Raw genomic sequence first — 16,879 nt, forward strand, 5'->3', positions numbered from 1 at the left:
GATAGGTAAGAGCAAAATTCTAACTGAAAAGACAGACCTCTTGCCTCTCTAAGCCCCCAAGAAAAGCAAATACATTCAACAGAAGGGCAAGACTCGACTCGCCTTTGATCCTCTGACATACCTTGGGTTTCATTTTCCACAAATTCTTAAAAGGGCAAAGAAACGGTTAGAACTGTCACTGTCCACACCAGAGCACCTGCTTGAAATGCCATTTTGCAAACTCCAGAATTCAGGCTGCCTGGCAGAGAAGGGCACGGTCCTTGTTGCCTGGGAGTTAAAATCACAATAATAAAACCGAGCAGTTGCTCCTTCAACAGGGACATTCTGGAACTCGGACTTGCCAACCCATCTCATCCTATCCATGAAGCTCTCCGTGAGCGTGCGTTCTGGTCCCTTCCTGCAATTGTTAACCTTTTTGGGTATTAAGATCAGCCTCATTCTAACAAGACTGAAGTTGCTTTAAAGATATCAAATATAAGCCTATGAAAGCATTTCAAAGAGTCAGGGCAATGGGAGAGAGAGAAGAGAGAGGGCACTAGGAACCCCACTGTGGCCACCCACCATGCATGAGAATGTAATTCCCAAGCCTGACATTCCATTTGAAAGGTGAAAAAAACTCAATTCTCTTCTGTGCAGACTTTAAATTCTGGGTTGTGATCTCACTCATGAGGCATGAAGTAGGTGTGCGTCCCCTGGCGCTGGCTGCCACCAGGCTGGTTCCCAGAGCCCAGCACGGCCAGGCCAGCTCCGCCATGTCTGGTGCTGACCCCGAGCTCCGTGCCTTTCCCACTGTAGGCCAACTCATACTCATGACCCCCTTCCGCCATCACCTGCCTTCGCCGGGCAGGAGAAGGTCAGCACCGACGCATCAGTGCTTCTACCTCCTTGGCCTGAGGCAACTGAAGGGTCAGCTATGCCCACACAACCAGAGATGGTTCCGAATGCAGGCCCAGGAACCAAACAGCAGTGATCACACCAAGCTCTCTGCGTAGGAAGACCCGCTTCCTGTACCAGCTTCTCCCCTCCTCACACACATACACTCTGGGGTCTCCTAACTTCAGAAAACATCCTCCAGGACCCATTGCCACAGGTCTCCCGCTGTGTTCAGAGCAAAATTCCTCTGAAGGGCTGCCTCCAGTCCCCATGTGTCTGCTCTCCTCCCCAGGGCATCCATTCCCACCCATCCCAATGCAGCTGCCCCCAGGCTTCCTGGCCCCAGGGGCCCCACAGGACCAGGAATGTCGGCCAACCCCATCCCAGCAGCCACCCTCCCTGCCCAGGGCCTGCCCAGCTCCTCCACCAAGTCTTCACCTTCCAGAGTCCCAGGTCTCAAGTGTCAACTAGCCCACCAAAGGCCCCAACATCCCCGCCTGGAGAGCTCCACTGGGCTCTAAACACTCACATCCACCTGCCCGCTGGGATTGTGCCGATGCTTGGCAGGTGTATTACTTTTATCCTCCACACAGACCTTTTGATCTCCAGATTCCCCCCCCATCTTGTTCTTTCCGGTCTTCCTCCCAGGAATGGACATTCCACCCAACTGCTCACAACGAAATCCTAGGTCCTGTCTCTGGAACTGTTAAGTTCCAGACAATTCCTCCCCAACCTATGCCCAGCCCCTCCATTCTACCTCCCCCTGCCGAGCCCCACCCGAATCCCAGCTTGCCACACCTCCTCACCGACCAGTTCCCCACTTCCCTGCCTGGCCTCCCTGCTTTCATCCCTATCCTGCCCCCAACAACCCCTTCCCCAGAGCCCCTTCAAGTCACAAGTCAGATCCTGCTACTACCCTGCCAGAAACCTTCCAATGGATTCCCCCTACAGGGAGGAAACCCCAGCCCTCCACAGCGGCTGTCAAGGCCATTCCCGATCTGTCCCCGGTGCCCCTCTTTGACCCCACTCTCTGCTAGCCTCCCCCAAGCTCCAGCCACTCAGTTTTCCTTCTGTTCCTCCAGCTCATCTTCATCTTGGGGCCTTCAGTATTGCTCTTACCCCGTCTGGAATATTCTGTCTCCAAACCTCAAGTAGCTCATCTGGGCTCAGCTCAACCCCTACCATATCCATCTATTATACTGTAAGTCCCTGGAGAGTGTCTGCACCCCTACAGCACTGGGACAGGGGGGTGACATGAATGACTCAGCCCCCATGGAGGACACAAAAACATGTCACAGGCCTCTCCCTGATGCAGGGACGTCCACGGCTCAGCACACACCGCATCGCCTCATTACTGCAAGTACCTTTAACATTTATAATGGGCCCGAGGCACGTTTAGTGGGGTCTTCTTTTGGGGAGGAGGATGCGGCGCTGGCCAGCACCTAAAAACAATTCCTAAGTCTGGGGATCCCCCACAGGGCGACTTCTGCCGGGAGGCCAAGCCCACCTCCCAGGAAGGACACTGAGAATTTCAGAAAGGAGGAGCAGAGCCCTCGCACCGCTCCCCGGGCAGCACCGCAACAGAGGCTGGCCAAGGCCTCCAAGAGGCGGGCTGCAGGACAGAAGCCGCGCAGCAGCCTCAGACCGCTCTCCTTACAAAGGCCTGCTTTCAAGACTGCCCTCGGCTGGAGTCTGGGAACTCGAATGGGCAACAGTTCCCTCCACAGATAAAAAGTGTTCCCTAAATGAGCAGCATGTCCCGCTGTGCCAGGACTGTGCCAAGCACGTGGTCCACACGGAACACCGACTCTCCTTCCCGAGGCAGGAACGGTAGGGCGTGCAGACAGGGTACTTATACAGGGGAGTCCCCCCCCCCCCAATAAAATCCCTGGGCCTGGAGTCTGTGGAGATTCCCAGGTGGACAACACCGCCCACATGTTGTCACAACCGCCACCACGAGAGGAGTTCTGCGCATCCTGCGTGTGGCCGTCCAGAGAGGCCTCCCGGGAGCTCAGCACCCAGCTTCCTCTGGACCCCAGTGCACGCAGCTTTCCCTGTGGATTTTGCTCCATATCCTATTACTGTTAAGACACCGTCACTGTGAGTAGAACCAGTTCTGGGTCTTGTTAGTCCTTCTCTTGCATCGCTGAGCCTGAGTGGTTGTGAGGCCCCGACACAGGTAAGCAGAGGAGAGGCGGCGCAGCCAGCAGGAGGCGGGCCCCCACACGGCATCCGGAGACAGGAGGACCGGGGTCACGGCGGCATTCGGCGGCCGGGAGCCAGGGTTCTCTGGCCGTGGTGGGGGATGCAAAGCCTTCCTTGCCCCAGGACTGTTCTTAGTCAAGCCTGGGTCTCCAACTTGACGGGTACTTCTGCGCTATCCAAAATGCCTTCAGTAAATCCCTTTCTGCTAAACTTCATCGGGACCGGTCACTGTCGCTTGCAGTCAGGAGCCCTAACCAGAACAGATTTTGTCTACAAAGAGCTATACATCAAACTGAAACGGCCGAGTCAGCGGGCAAGCAAAGGAGTCCTGTGGGTCCCACAGTCCCAGTCCAGGGAAGCTGGTCGTTCCGAAGAAGCAGAGCAGAGGCAGAGTGGGTTCAAGCGCCCGGCTGGCTGTCGTACCACAACTCTGCATCTCTTCATTCCAGGCTCCTTTCAAATTGCCTTGAGGCAGAAGCCCTGGGAAGGAACAGGGAATGAACAGGGCACAGAGACCAGACACTAAGACACAGAAATTCCCAGAACCACGGACCTCATCTAGATAAGGTCACTAGCTGTTCTTACCAGCCCAAGGACTTGACTAGACGCAAACAAACCCAACTCGAAGTTCTGCCAGGAGCAGAACACTCAGGTCAGGTGACCCTGGCCGTGGCTGTTCAACCCCCAGACACACAACCCTAAAGCCCCACACTCACACCGAGCAGGTGCCCGCCCCAGCCAGGTGCAGCTGCAGAGGACACGGACCACGGGAGGGTCTCACACTGGGCGTAATCCAGCAGGGCCCGAAGCTGCCAGACCACCTGACCGAGCCAGGAACTCCGGGCCAGTCCTCATCTGCCCGCCACCACGCTCAGTTTTCTCATTTTTCCCCCCTCCCAAGGCGGAGGTTTACTGCAGTATCCTACTCTTTCTTCACCATTGTGGGTGGATGTTTGGGGGACCAAACCTACTTCAGCCATAAGTCACTAGACCATTAAAAAGAAAAGAAAACTCCTTTCATCTATTAAGGAACAGATAGTGTATCACCCAGAGATCCGTGCAATACTTAAATGAATACTGGGGCTGAAGGGAGCATGTGCTCTCCCAGCGCCATGGGCATTTCTAAAGGTGGGTCAATTACCCAGCTGTAAGGTCATCACGGACTCCCCCTCAGTTCAAGGAGTAGAACCTTAGAAGACTTAACGTAATTCCATCCCCTCCTTGCCATTAGCTAGTTGAGAGATAAGCAGACGGAAGCTTCCGTGGCCAGTGGGACACAGGAGATTGCCTGGGTGTCTCTGGGAATGAAATTTCTTTACTCTCAAAAGAAAGACACAGGAAGCCATTCCCTTTGCTCTTCAAGTTGGGAAAAAGAACACAGCTCTGGTTGGCACTGGCAGCCCCCCTAGGACTCACAGGGCTCTGAAAAGGACTAGACTTTGGACAGCGGAGTGAAGAATGGAACTTGATTCCTCAGTGACATCACTGAACTGGCACATGTCTTTACCGTCCAGGTGGGCACTTAACAGACACAAAACAGAGGGAGAGATAACGTTCATCTCCATGACAGCTATCAGTAATCTACAATAACACACAGGCTACCGAAATACACAAATTGAGATTGGCCAACTCAGGCACCACAGTTTTGTAGGCTGTAACTCTGGGGACAGGAAGAAGGGAGTGCGGTATGAAAAACCCACCATCACATTAAACACATAGATCAGCTGTAAGATGCATCCTTATGTCGGAAATATTAAAAGCAGCGGGCAGGTGGGGGGGGGGGCAGATGACACATAAGGTGACATAGGTCAACTGCACCCTTTTGTTCAGGAAGGGACCACCACAAAACATACATGGGCCTATGGATACTGGATGGACATTCCAAGCCTGCTCCCAGCAGCTTCCAGATACCGAGATATTTGCACAGATGACATAGCTGGTGCACTAGTACCATTCTGACATTGAGAACCACTCAGGGCTGCACCACCAAGACACTCAGGCAAAACCCAAATATACAAGAAGAGAAACAGATTTCTGTTTGGTTTTTATACCGCACACCAAAAATTTCGGGGAACACAAAACGCCACTGAAGATTTAAATTACTTCCATGTCCCTGTAGTGCACAGAAGGATGAAAATACCGATTCCAGTATGAAAATACAAATGTCCATGGTGGAGAAAACCAAACCTGTTCTACAAGCTACAAATGAAAAAAAGTCTCATTTCCTGGTCACTTTGTTTGAAAAATGTCCCACCCTTTACCTACCCCTGGGCTTCCCACCTTGGCAGGGAGCTCCTCAAAAGCAAGAGCGGCAATGCACAACCTTGACCTTGACATCCTTAAATACAGAGCACACAGCAGGCCCTCGATGAACATATGTTCAGTTGAACACAAACCATCAGTATTTGTTCTGAGCAAGTGCTCTCATTTTTACCCAGAGCCTGAAGTGCTTCAAGCATTTGGGAGGTTTCTTTCTACCTCACTTTGAAACTTATTTTTGTATTAAGAAAAACTTCCATGTAGAAAAATCTAAGAAAAAATATAAAAAAGGCCATGAGAATCAGCTGAAATCCCTTTGCTCAAAAGATAGCCACCATCAACATCCTGAGATACATCCCCAGTCATTTTTCCCTATGCATACGTCCTTTTTAAAATTATTTCTTTATTTGACAGAGAGCACAAGTAGGCAGAGAGAGTGGTAGGCAGAGGGAAAGGGAGAAGCAGGCTCTCAGCTGAGCAGGGAGTCCAATGTGGGGCTGGATCCCAGGACCCTGGGATCATGACCTACGCCAATGGCAGACGCTTAACTAACTGAGCCACCCAGGTGTCCCATATGCATAAATACTTTTAAGCACGAGACTGCACTGCGCCCGCTATTTTGTAACCTACTTTTCCAGTTAGATGAGTGACCTCTCCACATTATTAAATACTTTCCAATACCACCCTTGCGCCCCAGCCAGCCATTCCCATGATGGCAGGATGCTCTTCTCTATCTCACTTCCCAGAGAAGAAAGGAAAAGCTCTCAGCCCAAGCTCAAAGTGTTCTCTTTCACTAGTAACAGCCAGTGAAATGAAAACATCTCTTCCAAAGGCAGACGGCATGGCACATACCAATTTCTCAATCGTCAGCATCAACATACTCTGGAACTCCAATATCAACACGGGGTTCAGCTCCCTCCAGAGCTTAGGCCACGGGCCACATGCATTTATCCTCTAGAGTTACTAACGAATGGGGAGGACGTACAGCGGGTTCAAAGTTCAGAAGCGACCTGCCTGCGGTTCTGCTCGCATCCAATGATCACAGCCCAGCCACGAAGCACAAAGGGAACTGGAGGAGGATAAAAGGAAGCAAACGGATTCTCAGTTTTGCTTTTTCTTTAAACCTCACAGTCCTTCCCCTTTCCAACCCAAACTGCCAAAGATGAAGTTGGCACTAGACTAACACCCAAAGATGAATCATTTATTAACTGAGGGGGGGGGGGGGAGACTGGGTGGGGGGGAGCCGAGTTTTCAACAGACTCCGGTTCTAAAAGTAGTCGGCAGATTTGAGTGTAAGTACGTGGAGCTTTTAGTTCTGTGAGATACACAAGGAGAACTTACTAAGCCAATTCTCTAAACAGCTCAGGCTTTTGTTTTAGGGGGTGGGGGTGTAAGGCGGGGAAGGAAGGACAACAGACAAAATAACTTCCAGTATTTAAAAAAAAAAAAAAAGGCATACGCATGTAAAGTAAAACTAACCCATTCAACAAACATCTTCGTTTAAAAAGGAAAAAAATCAAGAGACGATCTTCATCTTCTCCGTCACCTCTGACCAAGCCTGTCTCCACCAGAGTCCTCGCGCCCGGGATTTCTAACACAGTTGCCAAAATGTCCGCGGAACGTTCGAAATCCTGTAGATCACTGAACGGAGTCTGCATTCTGAGACACTAATTCGTAACCGATGTTCCAGAGGCGGTTCAGTGGGACTTCCCACCCGATACCAAGGTGCTGGCCACGTTCCCCAACGGCAGTGCTCTCCGCCACGAGGGCTTCACCCACCGCCGAGCTGGGCCTCCCAGCGGGCACTGGAAGGCACACTGCAGGGCACGATCCACAGCGGCTCCCATGGAGAACTCTCGAGCCAGGCCTCGAAGGCAGCGGGGAAGTGCAAACCGGGCTAACAGGCCAGACCAAGACTGACGGGCACAGCTCTGCCCTTGTCGCAGCACTCCAGGGTCCCCCGGAAGTCGCCAGTCCTTCGCGGGGGTAGAAAGAGCACAAGGCTCACGTCCAGCAGACAGGAGGCGGACATGGGCCTGAGCCACTCACGCCATCCATCCAAACTTCACCCCCGTGTGCCGGAACGCCTCCGTCCACGGGAGCGCGAACACACCGCAGGTGATAGGTCGTGACCCTCAGCCGCCACTGCCAGGCCATCCCCCCCTTCGTCCCACCATGATCCCTACAAGCCCTTCCAAGTTCCATCTTGGATTTTACATCGCAGCACTAAAAGTCCGTTTTCAGGCATCTGGGTGGCTCAGTAGGTTAAGCATCTGACACCTGGCTTCAGCTCAAGTCATGATCTCCGGGTCCTAGAATCGAGGCCCCCGTCGAGTCCACATAGGGCTCCCTACTCAGCGGGGAGCCTTGCCCCCCACCACTTGTGCTGTCTCCCTCTTTCAAATAAATAAAATCTTTTTTAAAAAATTTCTTTAAAAAAATCACTTTTCAATGGTTCCTTTTTCTTGGTGAATTGGAGGTATAAAAATACGAAATCTCTCCGCGGATGCCTGCCTGCCAAGAAGTCACCCAACACTGAATTCGATGACAGTGGGGGAATCGGAGAGTCTCACCATTAAACTTGGCAAGTTCTGAATCAATACAGGTGGAGTCAGGGACAAAAAGTCGACTAGAGGGTCAAATTTAAGCTAGTTACCCCAAATGCACTAATGGAACACAGCTTTCCTCACCTAAAGGTATTACAGTAATAGCCGCAATCAGGCCACTCAGGTTCAGAACAAATCATTACAACTCTAACGAGCTCCTCTGTATTTATGAAATGTGGGTCCCAGATCTTTACACTGCTGGTTTTCTCTCTGCTTGAACCCGAGCCACAGTCTTACCTCAGGAATCAAGAGGTTCTCCAGCAATCAAATACTCGGGAGTGGTGATAATTATTAGTTCCTCCTCAAAGTCAATGCCAACAATTCCAGAACAGTCCGTACAGAACTAGCAATTTTTTTTTAAATTTATTTATTTGACAGACAGAGATCACAAGTAGGCAGAGAGGCAGGCAGAGAGAGAGGAGGAAGCAGGCTCTCCGCTGAGCAGAGAACCCAATGTGGGGCTCGATCCCAGGACCCTGGGATCATGACCTGAGCCTAAGGCAGAGGCTTTAACCCACTGAGCCACCCAGGCGCCCCAGCAATTTTTTTAGAAGACCCTACGCACCCAAGAACAAAGGACATGACCGAGGTTCTCAAAGAGACTTTTCTCTGTGCATGCTTTGGGGGGGGGTTCCCCCAGATCCAAATGCCCGTTCCTCTTCCAGATTTAGTATGGCCTAGATAAAGGATGTTTAATAATGCTCAGATTGACAATCACCTTAAGTGTTTTTACCTACACAATTTTTTTTTTCAGTTTGTAGGAAAATATTGGTTTCTAAATCTAGTTTATCTTCATCTCTCAATTCGGCTCTCACTTCCATATTCCACCAAGAGGCAACTCCCAACCAGGAGCGGCATCATGAAACAGTACAAACATTGCCACCTATAGTCGGAAAGGGAGATGTATCTGTTTATATGCTGACCTGAAAGAGAAACAGAACAAAAACAGAAAGTAACATCTGGGTGCCCTTCTCACAACCTTCCCCAATCCTACTGTTCTAAAAAGCACTTTCAAAATTACTCATATATTATTTTGATCCTCTTTCATACAGATCTGTCAAAAGTATAGTTTGCTGTACTGCCAATTAAATAGATCACTAAACCAAAATCACTCCACAGACCTACAACATCAAAACACCTGAAAACTCTTAAGGTAAAATCTCATTTTACTGCTATTCATCTAGGACCCAGAATTCAAGGACACCAATAACATCTGCTCAAATAGACCTTCTAACTCAAAAATCTGAAGATGATCTCAATCTGTCAAAGACAAACTGATTTCTTTCACGGGTCACACACTACCGCGCTTCTATGCTGTTTAAGTAAACGCAAGACACAGGCGACAAGTAAATGAGCCAAGAGCACAACATTTCTTCCCGCACAGTGAGCGCAGAAGCGATTCCACAGGAACTCCAGAGCACTGGCGCCATGATGTGTGATACCATCCTCTAACGTCGGGGCTGGCTTCCTGGAAAGGTCTTCCAAATAAACAACAAACATACTCATGATTCAGTATCATGAAACCTTTACAAGGAAGTTTCCTGAGATGCAGGTTCTCGCTGCACTGCGGAGACGCCCAGGTACCATTCAACCACTTCTCTTTCAACCGAGTTCTGCTACGGGAAAGAAACCATGGCCTGGTGATTCCCATTTTGCCACAGTCCTTTGAACAAAACTATTTTTGTTCCTTAAGTTAGGGAACCTGCTTTTCAGGAACAAGATCATTTAAAGCCTTCTGACTTAAATGGAATATAAATTAAAATGTCAGTTTCTACAAAGGCCGCACAATCCTTTAAGAAAATAAAAACCTAATGAGAGTAGACCTTTAAGACAATACATTATATTCGCCAGTTTATAAAGTTGCTTTTAAATGTCACAATAAAACCTAGGTCCTTTTATGGTTTTTCTTACATGTCAGCAATCACGACGCAGGCTGTAACTTGAATACGCTCGTGTCCCAGGCGGAAAGCACACCGGCCGGCATGGCTGGGCTTGACTCACGCATCCGGACTTGGGACAAATGGGAAAGTCTTCTCTCTCCCTCTGAAGAACTGCAGCTCAGCCTCCACCTTTAGTCCAGACAATATTCTAACCAATTTCCAAAAGCAATCTTTGTGTTCGTCTGCCCCAGCTGCAAAGATGGCACGGCATGCAGGGTTTCAAGGAATCTCTTGAAAACACAGACCACTTTTTAAAAAATGAACGACCACTCTGAATTACTTACAGATGGCTATTCAGGCAGCCTGGCTTGTAGGATCCCTGTTTCTTCTCTGCCAATGCCCAGAAGAGCATTTCCCCGATGCGACCCCTTTTCTCAGGAACAGAAAGGCAGAAATCTGACCAGCAACTGACGTGAAAGCATTGAATGAGGAACCTACTGAAACTGACCGCCCAGGGTCACCCCAGGTTTGGTTTGGTTTTTTAAAAAATTATTTATGTATTTGACAAAGAGAGAGAGAAGAGAGAGAGAAAGAGATCACAAGTACAGGTGGGGGGGGGGGTGTGCAGGGGGGCAGGCTTCCTGCTGAGCACAGAGCCCCATGTGGGGCTCGATCCCAGAACCCTGAGATCCTGACTTGTGACCTGAACCTAAGGCAGAGGCTTAACCCACTGAGCCACCCAGGTGCCCCATTATCCCAGGTTTCTAATGAGAGTCAGTAATTCTAAAACATCCTGAAATAAGGATTCTTCATAAAATTAATGGTGTATCACAGTATGACACCAATTTTTTTTTTTGTATCAGCAGTACATAAAATAATGGTGCATCTTAAAATTGACAGCATCTTAAAGAAAAAATATACCTATGCTAATGGTTAAACCACCCGTAGGAACAAAAGGAATCCTAGAACAGTAAGGAGTAGTGAGGATACTAGCCCCAATGAGGTTAGATTTTTGCCATTTTCTGCAAAATTTCACAAGCTTTAAAACACAGTGGAGACCACACTAAGCAAGCCTCCTGGTCAATTCGGACCTACGAGTCTTCTGTTTACAACTTCTGAGGTCTATCTCCACTACAAATCAACCTCAACAACCTAGCAATGAAAACCTTTCAAGAACTTGGAAGAGAGGAAGAATGCTAAAAACTAGGGCTGTGCTATCAAAAGAATGGAGTTCAAATCCTGACTCTGTAATTTCCTGTGTGTCCTTAAGCAGGTCACCTAACATCTCTGAGCCTCCAGTGCTCATCTGTAAATCTCAGCACCGCTTAAGGGGTGGGGGTGGGGGGGCTCCTGAGGATAAATGAGACCACAAGTACATAAAGCCTTAACACAATGCTAGGTGCAGAGTAGGCAATATGAAACATTAACCAAGCATTTGTGTTTGTAGAAAACACAGAGAGAGGGTGTCAAAGTACTATCCCACGTCAGCCTGGCCTTCATTCCTGTGCCATCTGCCTCACTGTAACCACCCCAAAAATGCCACATCTAATAAGAAAGATGTCATTCAGACATCAGTTTTTATTTTACCCAGAATCTTTTCAATAAAGGATACCTTTCTAAGACTTTGTCATCAAAGACTTCAAGAGGTTAACAGTAACATTCCCAAATAAACTGCCAAAATGTGCCACTGATTGCCAAAAAAATAAAATAAATAAAAACAAAAAACTGCCAAGGAACCAAGCCAGATGTAGCAACTAATCCCAATGTTCGGATTCCAAACCGAATCTGATGCTGGGCCCTGCATCCCAAGTTTTGCTAATTTGTTAATCTAACACCAAGGTCCTTCATGGCAATTTCAAATTTGGTCTCCCTAAGGTGACCTGATTTACATCAGTAAATATGAACTCTACCTCCTCGAGGAACCTCAGCCAGAAAAGACACAAAAAATAAACAGTCCACACACTCACACAAGCAAAGCCCATAATTAACCCCTTCCATTCTAGAAGCCGGAGAGACCTGGCAGCAAGGTCCTGTCTCAGCATCCCACCGCAATGCTTCGTCACCAGCAGTATTCAGAGCAAAAGAAATCTTTCTGAGATGGGATAGGAAACTAAGTGCACTGCAAACACACAATGCTTTCCATCAACTTCCAATGAAAACACAGACTAACTTAATGCACTCGGTATGGACGCCTATTTTGCTAAGAGATGTATAACTCTAAGTAGCCATCAAAATATCTTCAGGTGTAATATTCCACAGAACACCAAGTGTGTGAACTGAAGTGCACTCATATTTTAAAACGCCTTGGCGGGGCGCAGAGGGGTGGGGGGGACACACCTTAGAAAACCAACCCTGGCCACTGGTTTCTTCAGCTGGGCTGCTTAAGAGTCTGCTAAGATCTTTCATTTGTTTTCTTACGCTGACTAATTCAGGGGGACAAAACAAGCTGTGCAAATTCAACAATTTGTTAATATTCTACGAAGGCATTCTCTGATTTTCCAAAGGCTGACCTGATGGTGCGAAACCTCCCATAAAAAGCAAATACCAGAGAAATGTGAAGTCATCAAAACAGCCCTGCCTTATTTTTTTCACTGGGAGGAGAAGCTGAAAAAAGACAACAGATGCGACTTGTCTTTTGTGTTACAACGTGCTGGGAAACCCCACAGTACCAGCAACATAGCCATCCCCCAGTCAAGAAAATGTCTTCATCACCTCGTGCTGTTCCCCACAGAGCCCCAACGTCCCTGTAGTAACATACAGGAGTGAACTCATTCATTCACATACACACACACCCCAACTCTGTGTATATTCTATCCTTCACTTCCACACGGGACACCAGTTAGGACGACCCGAGTTAACTCATCTAGAGAGGCCAGATGTATGCTAGGTAGATGGGGACACTAGATATGTAAACAAAGAACCAGCAACAGGGACATGCATTGGACTCCTTTCTCCAGTTGAATTTCCCAAAACACTCTTAATAAATTTTTCTTCATTGCACTGTTAAAAATCAAGTAATTCAGAACAAGAGAGACCAGAGCTGAAGTACAGCTGTCTTCCCCCAACAATACCTCAAAAGCCCTTTGTTTAGGAATGTCTGTATCTCAGCACCTTTCTAAAAGCTCACTGCCAGCCATCTACGGTTGCTAATTAAATGGAGAAGTACAGAATGAAAGGGAAAGCTCCTCAAAGGGTAGAGGAGCCAGAGAGAGAAGCCTGGGAGAGGAGAACCCCCGGGGTGAAAGAGACAACGATCCTTTTCACCCATCCCCAGATAACTGCACCAAAATGGGAATTGCACACGAGCACAGCAAGGCAAAATAATCGAAAACGTAAATCACACATAATTTGCATTGTGATCATTCTCTGATAAACTACATACCACAGCAAGCCTTACCTAGCCCTGTGAAGACAAAAAAGGTCATACCCCCAAACACTCTCCCCACCCCAGGATAACTATTCCATTACACACTTACAAAGCACGCGCACGCACACACACCCCATACCAGAGCGGGCAAGCTGGTGAGAGAGAGAAGCCATAACGTGGGCAGGTCCAGATTATAGCCTCTCCACTAACCCCACCCCCAACACCAGCGAAAGAGAGAACCTCAGGAAAAAAGGAGAGGAAGAAAAGGAGAAAGCCAGAAATCCTTGAATTTTCGGGCATCAACTTTTCATGAAATGCACAACCAGTATAGGAAATACCTCCCTGCTCAGTAATGCTTCATGGGTTGTAAATTCACCTCTCCAAAGGGGAGCCAGACCTGAGCGCGCACCCCGCCAGATGGCAAAGCCCTCCTACCTGCTCCATCCACCCTGCCGGTCACGCCGCGCCGGCGACAGGCCTCCCACCCCCCTTTTTGGCAGAGCAACACACCAATAAGAGCCGAGCGTGGCTGGTCGAGAGAGAGCTAAGCAGCGATGGAGCAGGATCGTTTCCAAAGGGGGGGGGGGGGGAGGAACCGCGAGGAGAGAGTGAGGGTAGAAACAAAGCTCTTAACACTCAAACCGACAGCCTTGGGGGCGTGGCTTATTTGATTTGCTTTATTAATAAAGGGGATCGATGGAGCTTTTGTCCCTCCACCTACCCCGGAGGTGCCGGGCTTTGAATCTTTGGGAGGGGGAAAAAAAAAATGGCAGGGCTGCAAGCTTCCTCGAAGTTTCCAGTAGCACCTGCCACCATGCTGGCCGCCCCCCTCCCCCGCCAAAAAAGACCCCAAGATCCACATTTCTGGTTTCGACTCTGCCAGCCAGAGGGACAGACACACCCAGTTGGAGCGTCTTGCCCACTCCCACCGGGAGCAGCAGGCACTCGTCCGCGCACTTGCGGACACTCTCACCGGAAAGTTCCGGGGGGAGGGGGCTGAGAACAATTCGGGTTCCCCCGCGGCCCCGGGCTCCCCCGCGCGGCGCGGGCCCCCAGCCGAGACCCAAACGTGACACACATCATGGACTCTCAAGCTGCAGGGGCGAGAGGCGGAAAGTTGCCCAACAGCCCGGGAGACGCGGCTGGGAGAGGAGGGAGAACAGGGGGGCAGAGGCGCACGCGCCCTCCTCCCACCCCCCCAAAGGGGGGAAGCGGCCGAGCGAACCCCGGCTCGAAGGGCGCCGCGCCGCTTTATTTACAAACAATGCACTCCGCTGGGGACGCGGGGCGCGAGCGCCGGGAGGATGGGCCCGAGCACCCCCCGCCCCCAGCCGGGTCCCCGCCGCCCGGCGCACCCGCGTTTGGGGCTCCGCCGCAGGCTCGGGGGACGCGCACCCCGGGGGTCGGCCCAGTCCCCATCCCCCCCCTACCGGCGCGGGACAGGAACTCCCCGGGGAGTCCCGGGCGGGAAGGGGACACCGCTCACCTCGTCTTCCGAAAGTCCGTAGACCGGCTCCCCGAGCCCGGTCGCCATGGAGCCGGCGCCCCGCGCGGGTTCCGAGGCGCTCCGGGGCGGCTGGGCTGCGGCGCGAGCGGCCGCTCTTCTCTCCTCCTCCGCGCCCGGCCTGCGCGCGTCCCTCCGTCCCTCCGGGGGAGCCGCCGGACGCCGGCAGGTGAGGGGACCCGAGCGCGCGCCCCGGCCGCTGCCTGCGCCGCTTCCTCCCGGAAGGCTGCGGGGCCGTGCGGGCTGGCGGTCCCGAGAGCGCGCCGTGCAGCGGGCGGCGGCGCCGAGCCCGCCCGGCTTCCCCTCCCCGCTCGCCCGGCCGCCGCTCTCCGCCCCTCTCCGAGGCTGCTCTCGGATCTCCGGAACCCGGTTCGCCCGCCCCCTCGCTCGCTCCCTGCGGCCCCCGCTCTCTCCGCCCCGTCCTCCGCCTCCTCCCACCAGGCGCCCAGAGGGGACCCTCCCCGCCTCGCCGGGGCGGGCACACGCGCCCCCCAAGCCAATCACAGGCCGGCCTGGGGGGCGGGCCGCGGGCCGCGGGGTGGCGGGGCTCTGCCCCCACGCCCACCCCACCCCCGGCCGGCCGAGCGGCGCAGTGGGGATCGCCAGGCCCCGCGGCGGGTCTGCCCGGGCTGGGTGCGGGTGCGGGCTTGGCCTTCCGAGCTGATCCACCCTCCCTTTCCAGCTTTCCCTGTTTTGGGGAAGGGGCGACCTGGGCATTTGGGCGCGTGGGGAGATGGGGGCGCTGAAGGCATTTTCCCGAGGTGGGGGGAACCCGCTCAGTTCATTCCTCTTCCCGGTGATCTTTTTACCCAGAGCCCTGAGCTCGCCGTAATCGTTAAAGGGGGAAACATGGATGTTTCTAGACCCCTTTAAATTCTTGGCAAGCCCAGCCAGCCGGACTTGGCAACGGTGTCAGCTCCCGGGGCCGATCCGCCCGACCCGGCCGCCTGCAGGGAAGAGGCTGCCCCGGTGTGGCCGCGAGTCGCCACTGCCTGTGTCAACCTCACAGGGCACAAAACCAACCGGGCGCGCGCTCTGGGTACACACCCACCCACTCGAAAACAGACAGCGCTGTTCTTTGAATAAAAGGCAGCTCATTTGTGAGCCGCAACGTGAAATACCAAACTCCAGTTTAAGGTTATCCTCTGCATATGCAAACCCTACAGACGTCTGTATTAGCCACCGTAGGATTCTTCCCACCTCCCCGCTACTGTTTCTTCCATAGCAAGCAGTTCATTTTCATCCTTCAGATTTATAGGAACGCCAAAGACTACTTTAAATAAGTGAAAAATTCATCCCTCGACGTTTTCCAGGAAGCCTTTCCTTAAATTTAGATGTTGCGAGTTGTTGGTTTTTTTGGTTGTTTTCATTTTTTGGTTTTTGGGGTTTGGTTGGGTTTTTTTGTTGTTGTTGTTTTTTTTTTTTTTTTTTTTTTTTTTTTTAAAGCAGAACATGCCATTTTCTTTTGAGAGGAAACCTCGGGACGCCTACTTAGGATTAAAAGGGTGCTTTCAGAATTCTTCAAGTAAGAAGCGAGAACTCGTGATCCATAAGTATCCTTATGGCTGTTGCCAGCTACTTTACTAAAATATCTGCCGTAGGCCCAGCTAAATCGTTTTCAAAAGAAAATGGGCGTACCCAACCTAACTTAAATTCCCTTCTGCCTCCCCAAGACAGTACAATGGCTTAAAACAATCTGCCCTGCAGATGCAGGGAGTCAGCACTTATACTCAGAAGCCTTCTGGTCGACCAAAGATCTGCCATTAAATCAACAGTACTTAGAAGCCAGAAAAGCTCACTACGGGGCAGAAAAAAAAAAAAAAAAAATTAACCTTTAGCACAGAAGACAGGTCTCCCCATTCATTCTTTTTCCACATTTCCACATTTCCAAAGTTTTTCCACATTTTCGGACCTAACTTATTTTTCTTTTGATAAACAAGGTTCTCTGGCAGACACACCTGTGCACACCTCAATGGTAACATGCTCTTCACGGGCCTATGACTCCTGCATGAGTTAGTACTTCTTTACCCTCACCAGCTGGCCTTTGTCAAGCTTCGTGCCCTTTAAGGGGGGGGGGGGGTAAATTGATTTTAAAGTTTTCTAATCGAGAATTGTAATTTCTAATTACATAGTCCACCCTTCCTACATCCTGGAGGTACACAGTCCCAGCCTTTATCTCTGGGGC

At 50.9% G+C, this 16,879-nt stretch overlaps 1 protein-coding gene across 2 annotated transcripts in view; it reads right to left on the bottom strand.

Annotated features, from left to right (window-relative positions):
- NEDD4L (NEDD4 like E3 ubiquitin protein ligase) overlaps nt 1-15,076 on the bottom strand; it is a 329,515-nt gene extending 314,439 nt beyond the window's left edge. For both annotated transcript variants that reach the window (XM_059139231.1, XM_059139230.1), the window contains exon 1: nt 14,677-15,076. In XM_059139231.1, the coding sequence (XP_058995214.1) occupies nt 14,677-14,724 (48 nt within the window). In that variant the 5' untranslated portion in view covers nt 14,725-15,076. The remainder of the gene's footprint in view (nt 1-14,676) is intronic.
- Nucleotides 15,077-16,879: the final 1,803 nt, after the last annotated feature.

The sequence above is a fragment of the Mustela lutreola genome, chromosome 11 (genome assembly GCF_030435805.1).
Source record: "Mustela lutreola isolate mMusLut2 chromosome 11, mMusLut2.pri, whole genome shotgun sequence".
NCBI lineage: Eukaryota > Metazoa > Chordata > Mammalia > Carnivora > Mustelidae > Mustela > Mustela lutreola.